Here is a 20,264-nt window from a genome sequence, read left to right on the forward strand (position 1 = left end):
ACTGTTATAAAATCTACAAGGCAAAAACGTTAGTGTAAAAAGTCCATGCATTAAGTGCTATGAAAGAGGAATCTTCCCAAAAAGAACAGTTTGATTTTACATACAAATATTATAAATTTATTACTGATGCATGGGTTCATAGCATATAAATGCTATGACATATGTATTTGCTATAAAATAACAAGATCCTTAAGGATTGTCTATAGAGCACCATCCAAAATAAATGTCCTTATAGCATAACTAAACTGTTTTTAGATCAAACGCTTGGGAAGAATGGGAGCCCAAATTTCCTTTTCAATATCACTACTTTCTAAATGTATCTACTAATAATATAATCATAACCTTTTTAAAAAATGATGGTAAATGTGAAATGTTAAAAATTTGTTTTTCACAAAGATAAGCAATATATTGATTGTGCTTTAAACTAGGGGGTAGCTTGCATTAACTAGACATTCTGAAAAAGCTTGCAGGGAAAGTGTTTTAGGAAGAAAGAAAAGAGCTATTTTCTTGATTTACACTTTATATCTTCTACATATTCTGGATATGATCTTCAAACATATCTATGTTCGGAAAAGCCACAACACCCCCCCGACACCCCCACATAGTCCCTGGATTTTTTTTTCCCTCTCTCCATGACATTCATAGCAGGAAAATTACTCAAAATGATTAATGCTGAGATTTGTAACTAGCATATAAGTGAGACTAGTCCTTTTTATTTAGAGGGAACAAGATCAACGCTATAGACTGCTTTAAGTGCTCAACTAATCTTCAGATCATTTGAGGCAGAAAGGCAGTGGTAAGCATTTTTGCTCACCACAGGATATCCACTTACAGAGAATCAAAATCTTGATTGTACCCTTACCTTGTATTCCATAGAAACACCTCCCAATGAAAACAAAGTAAGTAGGAAAGATAAGTAAACCTGAAGGCTTTTAGACCAAGTTATCTTTGGCTTTTAAAGTCTTCTTAGCATTATAAAATGACAAGAGAAAGCACGAAAGTGGCTGCCAGATAAAGACCCCCCCCAACCAATAAAAAACATACACTGCCTTCCCAACTAAGCCTCCTTCTGTCCTCTAAGGATAAGTCTCAGATACTGAGAGGAGTGCCACAGACTCCACCATAGCTTCTCAAAGCTGAGTGCACATTAGATTCACACATGGAGATTTAAAAATACTTATGATGGGTTTTCACCTCAAAACAATTATATCAGAATCTCCAGGGTGTAGTTTAAGAGTTCCCCAGTAGTTCTAATGTATAGCCTGGTTAGGGTCACCCTTTTGTTGTTTAGTAGTAGTCTCTCAGGAGAAAGTCTGTGTGCTTGCAGAGATAGTTCAGAGAAGGGGGAAAAAATTTATCTTTGAGTCTGACATTACAGCGGGCTCTTCAAGTATATTATCTTATATATTCCTTAGGATAAAACATCAGGATAAATACTTTTATTCCTATATTTAAACATATGAGGATTACGTTGAATATAGAGCTGATGAACTTCTCTTTATTGAAGCAAGGACATCTTCCAATAATAATATTATATTTCCTGCAATTAGCAGTGTTTAAGCAAATACTCAAAGACTGGATGCTATACATAAATAACAGGATTGAAGTAAATCAGTGAGCTATGGCCCACAACCAATTTAAGCCATTGCGTGTTTTGTCAATAAAGTTTTATTGGAAATCAGTCAGCCCCATTCATTTACTTTTTCCTATAGCTGTACAGATACTACAGTAGTGGTGCTGAGTAGTCTTGGCAGAGACTGTATGGCTCCCCAAAGGCAAAAATCTTTACTATCTGGACTTTCCAGAAGCTATTTACTGACCCATCAACAAGATGATCTGTAGCATATTTTTAGCTCTGGAATTCATGAAACTGAAAAATTACTAAATTGGAAATCACGATCTTTTTTTCAAAAGTGAAATATCATCTAAGATATCTTAATTCAGTTTCAAAAATGATCCAAGAACATGGCAAATGCACATGCTACTTATGCTTTCTTCCTTAATCTTAAAAAGGATGTTCACTAAAAAGTACTATTGGAAAATGCCAGAATGGCAGAAAAATCATTGCAAAGCGGTACGGCATGTATTTCTTGGGTAGTGGGTAATGTAGAAATAATTCCAAATTGTTAAAAATAGAGGGTGTTTTACTGAAACAAGATTGCATTGCCAGGTGTTCAGCCTGGTTATACAATGAGGCAATGCCTAATCTACCAAAGCTTCTTTAACCTAAGTAAACAATTGCACAGAACATGTCTCTTCAGTTAGAGAGAAGGAAACAAACCTACCATCTGTCATTCCTTCCCTTCGATGAGGCAATGCTGGTTGTGGGTCCATGCGACCTCCCTTGTGTTTTTTAGTGGGCCGAGGCCTTTGACTTTGACTCAGGGCTGCACTGGTGTTACTGTCAGTAGAAAATGGGCTGGTTGGTCGAGGTCTTTGAGAGGAGGCAAAGGCCTTGCCTAAAAAGTAAACAAAGGGAATGGGATATACAGAATGTTATTATAAGACATTAATTCTGTCTTGTATTTCTGCTCTTACTAAGACTAACCTCTAAACTTGCCTGGAGATGCCATTTGAAGATACCAAATACTGGTGCATCTCCACAGAAAAAATATGCCCTGTTGCATTTATTTTCTCCATTTTTATAACCAACACACTACCCACTGAAAAAATTCAAACAAATAAATACAAAGCAGATCCCCCAACCAAAGACTCAATATTCTTTGATTATATTTTTATGTATCCTTGACAATCTTAGTGATATTTTCAAAGATTGATGCAAATTCATGCAGTTTTTACTTCTTAAAATTAAAGAAGTTATCTCTGAAGTGAATTATGTACTGTCTTATTTGTTTAATCAAATTTCACTCTTGGAATCTTACAGACTCTTTGAGAGCACAGAAAAATGTCTAGTAGTAATTACATTTGAAATTTTACATGAAAAGTCTGCTCAAACACATATTTAATTGACCTTCTACTTATACACGATGGATGAATGCTACCTCTTTTAGCAGAAACTCAATATATAAAGTATAGGATAGATAGCAGGTTAAAATAACCTTGTATGTCTGAAGTGCAGTAGGTGTTTTCTAATGAATAGTACTGTATCTGAGCAGACTCCAAATTCTCATTGAAAGATGAAATGTGCTATGTCCTTTTCTTAGAGTTTAGTGTACTTAAGCAGGGAAATTTATTCTGGCTAAAAGTTAGCTAATAATTTTCAACATCTTATGATTTTAATAACATGTTTGTTATGGTGTGAGAGGGTTGGTTTATGTGTATGTATTTATTCTCTTGTGCATGCTTTCATTTCATACGAATTACTGTATGTAGTTACATTTTAAGTCAATGTGACATTATATTGCTTAATGCTTTATTAGCTATTAGCATACATGCAAGAAATGTACTTATGCCTTCTAATTTATTAGTTTCCTTGCACTTTCTCACTGCTCTGCTTATAGCTATGCCACAAAAAGCACTCAGGCAACATAAAGTATCTGACTTATGCCTTATAAAGCAAGAAAATTCAAATAACCGTTATATTACAACATATTTTAGTTCAGATGCTATATGAAAAATAAACCTCTGCAATGCTTGGAAAGTCATTTTTTACTTTGTTTGAAGATATATAATGCATACTCAAAAGAAATCGTACAATGTAGTAATAACACTATAATTCAAAGAAAACTTCCAAGACACACTTTTATAACCTGAGAATTTAGTGAAGGGTCAAAATCATTTTTATTATTTGAATACCATTATGATTTTAAAAATGCACTTGGAGTTTCATTAGTTGTTTTGTGAGGTAACTTAGTTTAATTCATTTATCAGAGCTTTCTTCTATGTGCATTTAAGAAGTACACATAGTCATGTAATAGCATCATGCCAAAGTTATTTTAGTTCAGTAAAAACAAATGATCACAAAATTACTGATCTATGAATAGAGTGAATCCCACATTTATTTTTGAGTGAATGATTAGAAACATAAAAATTATAAAATTGGTCATATATATTATTTATAATTCTCTGAAACCAAAATTAGATTGTGCTAAAGAGCAATGCATAAGTAGTCATCATTTTATTCAGCTTGCAAATGCAGTGGGTGTATTTTTAATTAGCATCCTTTAAAACAAATAATAAATTATTGGATTAAAATCTTAACAGCCAAACAACTAGTAAGACCATCAGCCATTTGAATTGTTAGACTGACAGCCTCAGACCCATTCATCCCATGCGGTGAAAGCCTTCCCAGAAAATGCATTTGCAGAAAGAAATGGAGCAAAGGAAAGTAATGGAGATAAAAGCTGAATAATTTTAATCACTGGGTACATTATTGATTGGGTGAGAATTTTGCAAAGTGTGAGTTATTGAAAATTTAATGGCAATCTTAGTTGCAGCTTTGCTGTAATAAAAGAAGGAAGCATATTCCAATTAATCAGTGGAGCTGTGAAGGGAAAGGGGAATAAAGGATAGAAGGTGATGAGGAGGCGCCTGTTACTGGCTCTACAGAGGGAGCATCAGAAGAGAGTTCTGGTAACTGAGCATCCAAACTGTGTTCATGCATATTAAAGGAAGTCCTCCAGTTCAGACTCATGGAGGAGAAAGAACAGGACATACACAGCTCAGTGTCCAAAGGACAAGATTCTTTCATGCAAAGAGTGTTGACTCAGAGTCTACCAACCTGTTCTTGTAAGGCTGGTTCCATCCAGCCTAAAACCAGCTTTATCTGCTGCTGCCACCAGTGCTTGTGCAAAACTGCCGCTGGCAAAGATGGAGCCATCTGAGGAGCTACCTACACTAGATCTATGACTAGAAAAGTTACGATCCTCATCAGATGCAGAGCCCCATCCATTTACCATTGAACCTAAAAACAAATGTAGTCATCTAGTGAGTTGTAGATATTGGATTAGCTCATCTGCTGTTCACACTGCACTCATGAGCAAGTAGGCTGCTGCCTCTCCTCACTCCTCCTTAAGGTAAATCTGGTTTCATCAAGACTTCTTTGGCTATGTGCAAGTATCATCCATGTTTTAAACATTTCTAGTGCAGAAGAATGAAACCCAGATCTGTTTGCCACACATGTTCCGTACAATTCCATTCTTACAGTGTTTTAAATTATTACATGATTATTTTTCAAAAGAGAATTGTTATGCATATTTTAAGGCCTACAACTCAAAGAAAATACTTTTATTTAAATAACTGATAGTGTATTTAAAATCACCTTATCAAGGACTCAGCTGAAGAAATAGGGTGAATATATGTTGAATTTAATAAGACTCTAGTGGATAATTTGCATGAAATCTACACTTGCATGCTGCAGAAGGACTAGAATTATTTCAAGATTTTAAAATAAAAACTTAATTACTCAGGAAGTAACAAACACCAATCATAAAAAAGTATAAATAATATTAGCGCAAATAGACCTAGAATGCAACAAAATATGTATCTTCGAAAAGTTCCCAAAAAAGGTGGAGTTCCCATTCATGGCGCAGTGGAAATGAATCCGACCAGGAGCCATGAGGTTGTGGGTCGATCCCTGGTTTTGCTCAGTGGGTTAAGGATCTGACATTGCCATGAGCTGAGGTGTGGCTGGGATCTGGCATTGCTGTGGCTGTGGTGTAGGCCGGCGGCTACAGCTCCGATTGGACCCCTAGCCTGGGGACCTCCATATGCCGCGGGTACAGCCCTAAAAAGACAAAAGACAAAAAGAAAAAAGAAAAAAGAAAGAAAGAAAAGTTCTATTTATTTTGAAGCTCAGTATGATTTCTTTGCTATTAAATTACTTTAACTCCAGTTTTTTCTTTAATGCTAATCTTTATTTTAGAAAATTAACTATTACAAAGAACATCACTGGCATTAATATGTGTTTTCTGCAAAATGCAAAAAAGGTAATAGAGGAAGACAATCACGGCTTTGTGTAAAGTGCTGCAAAATACAATGATACTGAGAAATAATGCTCGTTCTTAATTTTTGGCAAGTTATTTACAATTTTATACTTTGACCGAAGCACACTGAAACCTTAATCTATTACTTAATACAATTCACATCACAATATTTTTTAGGTTGATGTATCATTAATGCATGACACAATAAAATACCAAGTGCAGCTTATCTTAAATTTTAAAAAGAGAGGTACAAAATATGACACTAATTTAATATTTTTAAATAAACCAAACACACATTCGCATAAAAGAGGTTCAAGTCAAGTGCCATAAATCCCCCCACCCCCCGCCTTTTCTCCAATATTTAAGAGACAGCAGTACAGTTAAGGGTGTTGCCATGATAAAGTGTTTGTACTTTTAGCTGAGGTCCCAGGATACAATAACATGGGTTCATGCACTTTCAAGACAGAGAAAACAGAAACCAGAGGGGTTAGAAGGATCAGAGAAGTTAAATGGGTGTTAAGTGTAGCAGAGAAAGATAGAGTTTTGATTCTATTTGCCAAAAGCACAGAGATTCACTTTTTACTTTCCAAACAAATTCCCTTGACACAGGCCACTGCAAGGAAGCCAAGATAACACCAGCAACTGAGCCTCCTCTGAGAGAACCATTTCTGAGTTAATAATCACAAGTCAAGGACCAACAGCCTGAAATGAAAGGAGAAATGATGCAATCGGCTTTGCAATATAATGCTACAGCAGATAAGAAAAAAATCAGAGTGATTCAGTCAGTGATCACAAAAGAATATGAAACCCTAGAACTGAGGATACTTTTGGAACACAGGAAAGCTCAGTCTCGGCCCGCCTATGTCCTATTTTCTGTATTTCTAAATGCTGAACATCTGCAAGTAAATCTCTGCTGGCTGTCTGAAACTCACTCTCCTAACAAGCATCTTCTAGAAAAGCTCCAGCTTCATTCCTAAGCTCCTCCCGATTTCCTTCTAATCTTATCTATCTTCCTCTTGTCACTGAATTATTTTTTTCTGAAGCATGATAAATGTTTCATGATAAACATAATTCTGTTTTGCCAATCAAAGCCTTTCCTAGTTTTCCAATACCACATCTAAACACCTATGGGTGTTTTTGGGATCCTTCAATACCCAGCCCAGCCTACCTTTCCAGTCCCATTCCTTTTAAAAGCCTATGCAGTCCCCTTGCCTCACCCATATGATATGACCTCTCATTCCTGTGACATTATCAGTGGACTGTTACTCTGTTAACTCTATTACCCAAACTTAAAGTCCAAATCAATATCATGTCCTTTATCACCCTGATTCCACTTCATTTTCATTCCTGTCTTAGGGAGAATCAATCTCTCTACCTCTTGTGTTTTTGCATACAATAGCCTATCAGATCTCTCCAAACTAGAGTTTGTTGCATATATATGTTTCCTCTTCCAGAAAGCAGAACTCTGGAGATTAGGAATTATTTATTATTCATTTTAATATCTCATGCACAGGGACACTGCCAGTAAAAACTCAATAAACACTTGGCATAATGAATTAAATGTCTTCAATATTTTCATTATTCAGTATAAGTTCTATATGTTATTCTATTCCATGTGCAATTTCCTAGCAATGCCTTATTCTAGTTAGCCATAAGATCTCCTAGAAAATGTATTAAATAAGGAATATAACATAAGTCAACTCTTGTTGATCCCTTGGACAATGGGGAAAGCAGTGATGTAACTAGTGTTCAATGTAAGGATTTCCACGTACAAATTTGCCAATCCCTAAGCCAATCAGCTCTTTTCCTGCCTTTGAGTCTTTTCATTGACTTTATCTCAATCATGAATGCTCCTTATGATGCTCTCAGAAATTCCAGTTTTTCATGAAGTTTCCCTTCATGCTTTTTTTCCCTTCCCTGGGAAGAGAAGGTAGCTTGGAGGACATGCCTTCAAGTGGGGGTGGGTCCATAAAGAAAGATGTTCTGTTTTCACTCCTCTCTGTAAGAGCAAAGAGGCTGATCAGTGTCTTCAGAGTTGAAGCCAAGTCTGCCATAGAGATTTGCTCATGATGGACAAGAGGAAAGCTAGTCACCCCAAACTAAAGAGGGACCAGGGCCCTCAGCTTAATACAGTTGAGTTTGCCTTCAAAATGGAGGGTAAGAAGGAAACTAAACAGAAGGAAAAAAGGTCCTTCTGTCTTTATCTTTGACAGACTATCCTCTCTATTTGACATGTGGAGTATAGATGATAAACAGAATGGGTACATTTGTGGAAAATATTTTCAGAGACCACTGGCAATACACCATGAATAAAAAAATATATAACATAAATTTCCTTTGTGTTGTAAAATTGTCACAATTTACTGACTTCACCTCTCTGTGGCTACCATTCTTTCTCTTTCTTTAGATTTAAACACCAAGAGTGACCTGAAGATTTATGTAAACTATTACCAAAAAAAGGAGACAATAATTATAAGAAAAACATTAGTTCATCAATTAGAAAGTAAGCCATTTCTGTCATAATTGGTTTTCTTTCATAAGTATAAATATGAACATGAAAACTGAAATGAACACTAGGCAAAACAGCTCAGGGAGAGAGTCTTCACGAATTATAAGGAATCCATACCAATGTGACATGTTATGGCCCCAAACATAATCAATACATATTTAAACATTTAATGAAACATGAATTTATGTCACATTAGTCCGATTTATTCATGTTTGCATTTTTCATCTTTCCAAATTTCTCAGGTTTAAAAATTGCTGAAAGGTCAAAAAAAAATTTATTCAAGCTGTTTAAGAAGAACTGCAGATAGGACATTAAGTTGTTGCTCAAATGTTACTGAGCAGTAAAATAACATGATAAAGTGGCATCTTGCTGTGTCTCCATTACATCTTCAGCACTAAAATTAATTTATGATCAGTCATCAATTCATTTACATGTCGTTTTACGCTAAATCCTTCCTTGCTGTTAGATGCTGATCCTTAGATCCATTAAGCTAGAGTAAAGTGTACGCTTTATAATATGACCCTGCTAATTGTTGCATTACCATTTTTATTAGATACAAAAACTGGCTGTCCCCCATTTTTTTCAGCCAATATTTGATCCAGGGACTCTTCCTATTAAATGCAATCTGTTTAACTATCTCTTAACTAACTCTTAAGCCCTAAGTGTCTTTGGACATATCAATCCAAATATTGACCTCTGCTAAATGTAGAAAAACATGTATAATCTTTAGAAATTCTTTCACTCAAACATACTGAACATACAATAATTCACCTACATCCCTCAGACAGAAAGGAACAAGTAATACACATGGGAAGCAAAATGTGAAATTAAAATATCTTTTCTGTGAGACCTATGTCACCTGCTAACTTATTCTAATCAGATAAAAACTCAATATCTTATTCTTCTTTTATCTGTTAAATTTTGAAATGTGTATTTAATTTCTTTTTCAATACATCAAAGCAGTGGAGATAATCTAAGAAAATTATGAAATGATTCCTTAGCATTACCTTTGAAATTTCCCTATTACAAAAATATTTTCCTTTTTGCAACCAAAACAAGGCATCAGGCCATGCTTTTAAGTGGCCAGTTCTCTAAAAGATGTGTGGTCGCAGAAGGTGGGAGGCTGAAGGTAGGAGGCTGCCGGGTTTTACTGTTTTCAAAATGATCTGCTTTGGGACTTCCAGCAAAAACCTCCAAAAACATAAAATACAGAAAATACAGAGCCCCAATTTCCTTTCAACCAGGGTCTTTATGTGGGACCAGCAGTCAAGGAAACTTTTATTCGTTTCACTTCACAGCGCTCACTCTCAGTCTTAACATTTTGTGATCACTGAGGCAGTTAGAATTTTGGCTCCATGTTCAGAACATTTTTCTCATGCCCTCTCTCTTATGGCCTTCTATTTCTTTTTTCCTGTGGTGGAGTCATTCAATACAGGAAACACTCACCCCTGATTCCCACCACGAAAGTCAAAGAAAGAGGTATGAAAGGCTTCTCCCATCCTGCTACCCAAAAATGGCAGGTTGGCATTTAGAAAGAAATAGTACCAGCATATTCCTGAAGATGGAAACAATCCTGTATGCTTACTTTCTAGTCAAAGACGGACTGAGATGTGCTGTAATCAAAACATTTTTGTACGTTATTACAACCAAAGAGGTTAAAATGTAAGTATAAATGAAAAAAAATTATAAAAATGATTTCCTATAAAAAATGCTGATAGAGTTGAATTTTGTTAGCGTGAGCCACTATAACAGTACAGAACTAAATATGAGAACAACAAATAATAAAAATTACATCTAAAAATTAACCTTTTTTGATACTGATTTAGCAGATATGGTAAAAAGTAATGTTTCCAGAGATAAAGTAATATGTTGCATTTGAATAAATACATAATATTCATATGTGTATAAGGGAGAGAGAGGAACAGATCAGGAAACCATTTTCCTCTTAAATATGTTTGAAAAAAGTTGAGCATTTCCAGAGCAAGGATCATGATAATTTATCTTTACCGTCTGCCACTTATCTGCTGATCTTAAAAAAGGCTTTAAACCCCTCTGTGACTCAACTTCCTTAATTATAAAATGAAAATAAAACTAGGGTTATGACAATTAAATGAGTCAATATATGTCAAAACCGTAGAACAGGAATCAGCAAACTTTTTCTATAAAGCGTCAGATACTAAATATTTTAGGGTTTGCTGTCTCTGTTTCCTATTTTTTGTTTGTTTCTTATTGTCTTACAATCCTTAAACAATGTAGGAAACATTCTCAGCTTACTAAGCTCCACATACAGAAAAACAGGCAACTGTTTAGAAGAGTACCTTGCACATACTAAGGGCTATACATGTGCAAGTTGCTGATGTTGTTCTTATTTTATTACTAATATTCTCATTATTCAATCTAAATTCCTAGCCAAGAGGTTGGAAGAGACTTTCATTGTGGAAATAAAAGATTTTTAAATACATTTTCCATTCCGGAGTTTTATGGACTGAATATTGATGTTCTCCTAAAATTCATATGTTGAAGCCCTAAACCCTAATGTTATGGTCCTTTGAGGTTTAGATGACATCATGAGGTCATGAGGGTGGGGACATTATAGCAGGATTAGGGACCTTTTCAAAAGAGACCAGCAAGCTTGCTCTCCCTCTCTGCCTTGTGAAGACACAGTGAGAAGAGGGCTTTCGCCAGGAACCCAATCTGCCCACACCCTGATCTTGAATTTCCGAGCTTCCAGAACTATGAGAAATAAATATTTGTTCTTTAAGGCAGCTAGTCTCTGGTATTTTGTTTTAACAGTCCAACCAGACTAAGACACTAAGATTATGAACTACAGAATTACTGATATCTTCCTCTCTTGTTGGCCTTTTCTATTCATGAACCATTATTTCAAAATGTTTTAAGTCTCTCATCTATTGCATAGTTTTTATGAAGATATTTAAAAATAATACACCTATTTCTTTACACAAATGGGCTCTGTACCTTGTTAACCACCAGTTTTCTTTAAGGTGGCAGCTGCTGGAAACGAACATATTTCCAAAGTAAAATCCTGAATAATTTTATATCCAGGCTTATTAGTCCATCTCTGTGTTATCACTGAATTTCCATTCTGGTTGGCTTTAAGAGTTTCAGGGAATGGAACAAAACTGTTGGTTCCATTTAATAAAAAAATAGTCGTTGGTTTCACGAAAGTGAAAATAGAGAATTCAGATGAAGGTAATGACTGATTTACTCACACTACATGCAAATTTAGAACTCAAAGTAATTTATGGTAAAATCAGAATCCTCTCTGTGGGCACTTACCATCTTAAAAACATAAAAAGCCAATGGAAATAGTCCCTGTTTTATTGCCCACCACATTTAGCACCATTAAACTAGCCTTGAGTGTCTGAAGAAAACATAAACACGTTAGAGCAATATTCATTAGTATGTTGATTTCTATAACATTTGGTCTGAACATACATTCATCTCAGGGCCATTCCTTTGCACACATAGACACACGTACATGCTCTCACTCACAACCCTATTTAAACTTATATAACACTCCCACACACCACTTTACATATAGTCACAAACCTTATCTATACTCTCAGACACACACACATACATGTTCATACTCCCAATATGCACATCCTTTTTGAAAGAAATATATATTTACTTTTATTTTTAACTTTGCTTAAATTGCACATACACCCTAGAAAGCAAAGTAAATCTTTGATCATACCTTCCTTACAAAGTTATTGTTAAGACAAAAGATAAAAGAAAGAAATGAGTTTCCTACTTGGCTACCTTTATGTAGAGTGCAAATTCTTTTACTAAAGAGAAGTATTATTCATCGGATAAATTCATTGTGGAATACATACCTAAACACCTTGAGGTTTTGATAAATGGCAGTAATTAAGCAGTGAATTCAAATAGGAAAACAGATTGTTTTCTTAGCAATAAAAGCTTCATTTGGAATGAACATTAGACTAGCTACAAGGAGAAATTCAGATTATTTTCAACTGCAGTCACATTAGACAGCCAACAATTAACAGGTGAGCATGTAAAAGTTCAAAAGGCATTCTTCTGATTTATAAATGCATTTATCATCTTTGACATTATCATATTTAATAAAAAGAACTACATAGGCTATGGCTGACTTTTATCGTTGCAATTCTTTACTGCATTCCTCATGTAAAAGAATTCAGTATCCTTAGTGAGATATGCAAAAATATGCAGAATTTTACCCTGAAGGAGATTATGCCAGAAATTCAGGCAAAGGGGCTTAACATAATAGTGCACTAATAAGTTAGCTCTCTGCACTCAAAGATTTAAACTTTTGCTCTGCCACCTTCAGTTGGATCCGGATTTAATATCACAGCAGTATAGCTGCAGTTCTTAAATCTTAATTAGCTCTGCCAGCAGATAGCCCCCAGGTAAAAAGAAAACCTCAAAAGTGTAGGCTCATGCATTACATTGTGTAATTCAGGAGGTCATGCAGAGGAAACATACAGGTACTCATGCTTCTCCATCACTGTCATAAAGCAGTTTCCATCACTGTTTCTGAACTCTAATATACAGTGCAACATCTGTGCAAATTAAGAAGCTGCTGGCGTAAAAGTGAACTAAATGGCACTGTGTTAAAATGCCTCCTAGAATGAAGGATATCATGAAGGTAAATACAGAAATGGGTGGTTTACAGAGAAGACCCAAGGGCATGCATAGACAACATTTAAATTTGCAGCAGTTATGTCTTTACAGTCATGTAAGAGGCATTTTTGTGCGTGAAAGAAGGGATACCCACTTGAATAGAAAGACTGAATTTGGACTTTTCTCTGGAGTCATTGTGTACACATTAGGATTTAAGTTGTTTTTCAATACAACTTGATGAATTTAAATCCTAGCAAATGGGTTGCAGCCCTGGGATCATCCTAGGAGAATGATCTATCACTTAGTGAAGGAGACCAGAGCAAGTCAAAGGAGTAAACAAGAAAAAATACATTTCTTGAAAGAGGAGCAATTATTGGATCCAACAACATGAAATGTATAACCGTGTGGCTTTTCTCGCTATACATTTCCTCCACTCTAAAAATAATACCTTCTGCAACCTTAGAGAGGCTTATTCTGAAGATTTGCTTATTTTCATCGGAGAATGCTTTTACAGAGTAAAATATCAAGAAGCGTTTAAAGATTGCATTCACTTTGTATGTTGCTCCCCATATACAAAATATATCATTTCTAAAAGTCAAGTTTTTTAATGTAATAGACTTGGTTCCCCAATAGAGTGAACTTTTCATGAAAGCCCTGGATATAATTGAGTTTTCTTTCATGTCTTTAAAGCTTTTTAAAATTCATGAATTTTCTTATCATTTTTGCAGCAAAGCAAAAGTATTTCCAAATCCTTTTTGAGTTTTGTGTTTAATATTAACATATTAAAAATGTTACAGAAATAGATGGAGTGGAATAAATCTTACATAAGGAAGTATTTGATTTTTGATGCATTTTAATGCTACAAATGGGTCAGTGATTTCTATTAAATCAGTTCTGTTACCTGTCACAGAGCTGTCTAGATTGTCCATACTGGATCCAGGCGTCTGCTCTAGTGCTCGCAGGGGTCTGGGGATTTCTAAAGCTTCCTCTTCATCGTCAGCATCATCATCTGGAACGTCTGTTTCCAAATCGGAAATCAAGGCTCCGGACATGTAACCTAATGGTGGAACTGGGGGCTGTGGAGGTTGATTATTGCTTTGAACATGCCTAGAATAGGAAGGCAGGGAAAAAACAAAAAAAGAATTGGTTAGCATGCCACAAAATTGTAGTAAGAATTAAACAGCATGCTACGGTAACTAATTTTGTCTTCTTGCGTTCCCTTAACTAATTTTGGAGCTTACTGTGCCTTCTTACACTTCAGCAGAGACAATGAGCTATGTATACATGACTTGCCAAAACAACAACGATAGAGACTATTACATTCTTCAATGGGTATTTATGGATGATACACAGAGGAAAAAAAAAAAAATACAGATCCAGCATCTTTGTACAAATAAATCACCCAAAGGAGAATAGGAATATTCATCATGAATATCTATTTAAGGCTGACTTCTTCTTCCTTTTTTTTTTTTTTTTTTTTTTTTTTTTTGTCCCAAAAGAATGTAATTATATTCCCAGTTTCTTGTCGAAGTTCTAGTCAGCCTGTGTAACCCACATGACATGCTGGCTCTTACAAAGAAGAGCTGTCCCATGAAAACCTCATACCAATACACCCCTCCCCCAACCACGAGCACACTCCTGCCCTATGAGGCCTGCCTCGTGCATGATCCACCCCAGGTCCCATCTCCTGGAATCAGGCTGGGTGGCTGTTTTTAAATTTTTTTTTTTTGTCTTTTTGTCTTTTTTAGGGCCACACCCATGGCATATGGAGCTTCCCAGGCTAGGGGTCAAACTGGAGCTGTAGCTGGCAGCTTAATCCACAGCCATGGCAATGCAGGATCCTTAACCCACTGAACGAGGCCAGGGATCTAACCCGAGTCCTCATGGGTACTGGTCAGGTTCATTAACCACTAAGTGCTGCTTTCACTTTAACCCAGTTCAGAGGAGGAACGATTACTCTGTGTTCTAACTAATTATTTCTGCATCTGTCTTGTCCACCTCAGAGTCAGAGAAGATTCATCTCAGCACTCCACGTTCAGAACATGACGTGGGCCAAATAAACCTGTGGCGATAGAATAAATAACTCTAAACCCAACTTGTGAAGTAGGCAGAACCTGTATTATCACCTCTCTTGAAGAATTTATTAAATTTAAATTTAAGTGACTTAGGTTCCAAATCACATGGTTAGCAAAACACAGAGCTGGACACTTGATGTTTAATTAACCAACTGCAAGGTTCACAAGATTCTGGATCTTTCAATGTTAAAGAGCCTAAGGTATTAGTTCTGGAAGCTACCTCAATATCATCAGCCCTACATGGCCCATATCTTTAATTTAACAGATCAGACATTTGAGGTCCCAAGTTATTATCTGGCATTCATCACAGCTCATTCATTGAAAGGTAAGGAAGCTTCCTAACTACTATCGCAGAAACCCTTGAGTGTTGATAGCAACATCTTGCTCTGAGTGTAGCCTCAAATTCTGTTTTTGAAATTGGGGATGTATTGAGCCAAGTCATGAGCAAGAGAATATAAGGTGATATTTATATACATGATTCATTCTTTAATAATTTGCACTTTGGTCCTGGGAAGGACTGAACTGACCAACAATCTAGGTCTACATCACTGTTGACATTGCTTTATGGAATAAAGACACATTAAGGGGTGAAATTAAACTTCTTGAATTCAGCAGAATTAGGAGATGAATGGGAAAAAGAGTACCTTACATTTAAAAATGTTAGTGACAGGCCCTGTACACTTCATGGGTCAGTATGAATAGAATATCTGCGGGTAAAGTCTGGGATTAATATTTTTAAATGCTCCTCCTGTGATGTTGATACATAGCCCAGACAGAGAGGCACTTCCATTCCAGTAGGCAAGGTCCTGTGTGAGCACATGGAGACGCAGGCCTACCTCCCACATGGGGACCCAATTCTGGAGGATTGTTGACTGAATAGAAGCATTGTCAGAGAGAAGCAGGGTTTGCTTGTGGGTACCTGGACAGGTGGAGCTGAACTAGTTTGTTTACTCATTTAGCAAGTGTCTGTGGAACACTCACTAAGTGGGGCATTTTCCTAAGAGTGGCAAGACAGCAATGAACAACTTAGGTGAAAACTCAAGTCCTCTGAATAATAACAGCTCTAATTTATCTAGTTACTCTCTTAAGTGTTGTACAAGTGCAAACTCATTTAATTTTTCAAAAAACTATGATGTGAAATAAGGATTTTGACTTTGCTCAAAGAGAAGTTAGGCCCTTGTCCTGCACATTAAAAAAAAAAAAAAAATCGTTGCATCCATGGCATATGGAAGTTCCTGGGCCAGAGGTTGAATCCAAGCTGCAGCTGTGACCTACACTGCAGCTGTGGCAAGGCCAGATCCTTTAACCTGCTGCATGCTGCCAAGGATCGAACCAACATCTCTAGAGTGACTCAGGCCGCTGCAGTCAGATTCTCTATGCCACAGCAGGAATTCCTGTCCTGCACTTCTAAGAGGTAAACTCTAGAATGTCCTGTCTGATAAAATGTTTTGTTAGGCCAAAGGCCACTGGCTCCTCCATAAAGTCTAACAATATGAGTTATGGTGGGGGCTTGGAGTCACATGATATCAGCTTACCTGGAGGGTCCAGAGACCCAGGTCAGCCATGCAGATAGTCAACCATGTCTATGTAACAGACCTCCAGTAAAGACTCTGGATCTTAAGGCTCATGTTAGCATCCCTGGTTGACAATCCTTCATGCATGTCGTCACGCTTTGTTGCTGGGAAATTATGCTTTCCACAACTCCACTGGAAGAGGGTGACTGGAAGATCTGTCTTTGGAATTTCCTAGCCTTTCTCCATGTATTTCTTCTCTTGACTGATTTTAATCTATATCTTTTCATTACAATAAACTATAACTTCAAGTATAATAGATTTCAGTCAGTTATACGGATACTTCTAGCAAATTTTGAACCTGAGGGTGGTCTTGGGGGGACTCTCCCTTTGTATATGAGTCATTTACTGCTATCATTTTATAAATGGGGGATTAAAGCACAGCAATGTTAAGCACAGCAATGTTAAGCAAGCTGCCCATTGTCATACAGCTAATAAGAAGTGGCAATGGCAATGGTCCAGCGCTGGCTGACCATGGTCAAATGCCAGCCCAAGCAATCAGAATGCCTTGGGGTGGGGTGTGTGTAGCAGATTATCCAGAAGATTTCATCTGAGAACTACTGGGATAGAATCTGTGCTTTTAAATGACTAAACTGAAGGGCTTCATTCCATTAACTTGAAGGAAATTCTCCAGCTCTTAGAGCAGTTGACTTCACCTTCAATAGTGGTTTATAAAGTAGACTGATGCAAAATAATACTGTTTAACACTGTCTTTGACCTTTGCCAAAACATCTGATGATTGAGAAAAATGTCCAAGAACCTCCACTTCTAAGAAAAGAACCTATGTTTGTATAAGAGATACTCCTGGTTTTAGTATCTCTTTGTATATTTAGATGTGTTTTTATTTTATTTATTTATTTTTTATCTTTTTGTCTTTTTAGGGCCGCACCCACAGCATATGGAGGTTCCCAGGCTAGGGGCCTAATCGGAGCTGTAGCCTCCGGCCTACGCCACAGCCACCGCAACGCCTGATCCAAGACATGTCTGTGACCTACACCACAGCTCACAGCAATGTCGGATTCTTAACCCACTGAGCAAGGCCAGGGATCAAACCCGCAAACTCACGGTTCCTAGTCAGATTTGTTAACCACTGCACCATGACGGGAACTCCCTAGATGAATTTTTAAAATAAATAGCTCATTAACACTGAGAATAAGACTTATTATCAGCTTATCCCAATAGCTATAACTATCAAAAAAGAAACTAATGCTATGTCAAAAAAATTTACTCTAACTTCAAGCACATGCGTAAATCAACAGATGATCTCAGTGGTACTGAGATTTTATTCTTAAGATTCAAAACTATATGTCACTGTTTGGAAGAACAGTGTTTGGTTCCACTTGTATTCTGGTCATATTTTCACAGGCTACTTAAGCAGACTGACAGCTATACGTTATGAAAGTTTACCATTGATTAGAAAAAAAAAAGAATTTTGGATTTGTAATTTATTCCAGGGGATTTTTTGGGATGTGTTTACTGTACTAATAGTGTTGTCTTTTTCTGTCTCCTTTAATTCAGCCCAATGTAGGTCTTTAATAACTGACACTGACCATATGTGATTTGCAGAAACTTCCATTTACATATTCACAACCACACACAGAATTAATCACAAGCACTTTGAAGAATCTAAAAAGAGCCTTTCATTATGGTGTTGGAAGTGAATTCAAGGATAAGCTAATTGAAGCTAAACTGTAAATGAGAAAAGATTCTGGTGTAGCCAAAAGCACTTGAGCCTGAAATTCAGCAGATCTGAATTCCTGCTCCAGTTCATTCTAATTAGTTGTATGACTTTGGTCAAATTATGTAACATTTCATCAGTCAATTTCCTTATTTGGATGATTAAGGAGTTGAACAAAAGCATTTCTAACCCCAGCTGTAGAGTTCAGTAAGACCCTCCCGTGAATTTAGTTTGAAAGAACATTTCCTCCATCCATGTATGGAAAGCCTGGGGCCCTTGACCTAATGAGAGCATTTACCATGTTTGCTTTGCTATATCAAACTGATAGGCCCTTGTCAACTCATCCAGGTGAGTCTGAAGCATGGGCTGCATCTCTTCCCGTGGAGAGGGAGTAAGAGTTGCAGTGGACTGCTGTCCAAAGGAAATAGCAGGAGAAGAAGCCACGCCTCGGACAGGAGGGGTTGGCACACGATCATCATCTTCTTCCAGTTCATCTTCCATACCCTGGTGTAAGTAAGTTTGCACTGGTAATGGTGGGCACCAGCTGTCACTGTCATAGCTGAAATTAAATGAGAAAAAAAAAAGCACATTACATTTACACACATGCATACACACACAATTGCACTGGCAATGGATGGCAACCACAAGAGTATCAAAAATGTCCTCCCAGTTTATTTCCTCCTGATTTCTAGTTGTTGGTGCTATCATAGTAAATCACCTGGCTGTTATCTTGATTTCTAATCATCAGTGCATCTGTTATCTCAAAATCTCAATGTATTCTTAAAAGATCTTTTTAGCTAATTATTATCCCGTAGTTACAAAGGCGATAACTTCCCAACAAATTTACTCATGTGGAAAAACCAAATTGCTACTTAAAGACAGTGAATGAATTTAGTGCTTGTAGACTTCACTAATTTCTTCTCTTATTCATCCTTGTGTACCAACAGAACATGCCAATATTCATCTGAGGTGTTTGTTTATTTTTATTTACTCTTATTCTAGATCCATGCCAAACTTTATGCCATATGACACATCAGTCATCAAGATTTTGTGCTACAAAATGTATTCAATAGCCTTGCAACTGTCTTAACTTTCTTATTTTTTTATTAGAAACAGATGATTCTTTTATCCCTCTACATCTGCAATCTATAAAACAGAAATTTAAAACCTAACCCTATAAAATATATATTAAAAAGAAAAATAACAACTTTTAAAAACAGCATGTTTTAGGGACTCTAGTGAGGGACTATAGAAAATCAATCCAAAATGTTTTAATTGCAATACAAAATCAGTAGCATTTTAATTTACACCTTCTCTGTAACACTATTATTTTCATAAATCAGATAGATCCCAAAGGACTTTTAAAAAGAGACTTAAGGATAAGATAAGCTGTATCCTTAGATGAAATTGTCCTATAAATTCAGCCTCTTAAATATCTCCCAAATCTTTATTCTACACTTCACCTCTACCCCCCCCCATCACAGATGAGTTTGCTTCTGATGTAAGCCAGCCCATTAGCTTCCCTAGTCTCTTGTGATGTCATCTTCATCCCTTCTATTCTATCCTCCATCCAGGCAATGGGATTATATTTCTAAAATCTTCTTTCCCATCACACCTATGTTTAAATTATTCAGTCATACTGCTAATTTAAGAAAAAAGTTCAAACTCCTTAGCAGGGACTTAAAAGACACTTCCTCATCTCATCAGCCTATTTTTCTAGCTTAATTTCCCATTATTTCCCCAACACCAGCCTCCTCTCTATTCTTTTCTAAACTCTGGATCAGTATATGACTATTCTCAAATCATCTGACTTTGAGCTTCTGCTTCTCCTTCAAGGTTCAGTCCATGTCCTCAGTTTTGTGAGCTCTCTCTGCCCCCATCACATGGAATTGATTACAAGCCCATAATACGTATATCGGG

At 36.5% G+C, this 20,264-nt stretch overlaps 1 protein-coding gene across 25 annotated transcripts in view; it reads right to left on the minus strand.

Moving 5' to 3' along the window:
* ROBO2 (roundabout guidance receptor 2) overlaps positions 1 to 20,264 on the minus strand; it is a 1,674,316-nt gene that overhangs the window by 12,769 nt on the left and 1,641,283 nt on the right. For 14 of the 25 annotated variants that reach the window (XM_021071393.1, XM_021071400.1, XM_021071392.1 and 11 more), the window contains 3 exons: positions 18,643 to 18,903; positions 13,922 to 14,127; positions 2,286 to 2,459 (listed from right to left, as the gene is read on the minus strand). In XM_021071393.1, the coding sequence (XP_020927052.1) occupies positions 2,286 to 2,459; positions 13,922 to 14,127; positions 18,643 to 18,903 (641 nt within the window). Of the gene's footprint in view, positions 1 to 2,285; positions 2,460 to 4,681; positions 4,865 to 13,921; positions 14,128 to 18,642; positions 18,904 to 20,264 lie in introns of all 25 variants that reach the window. The other 11 variants (XM_021071387.1, XM_021071386.1, XM_021071385.1 and 8 more) reach the window with 1 other exon arrangement.

This window comes from Sus scrofa, chromosome 13 (assembly GCF_000003025.6).
Source record: "Sus scrofa isolate TJ Tabasco breed Duroc chromosome 13, Sscrofa11.1, whole genome shotgun sequence".
Taxonomy (NCBI): domain Eukaryota; kingdom Metazoa; phylum Chordata; class Mammalia; order Artiodactyla; family Suidae; genus Sus; species Sus scrofa.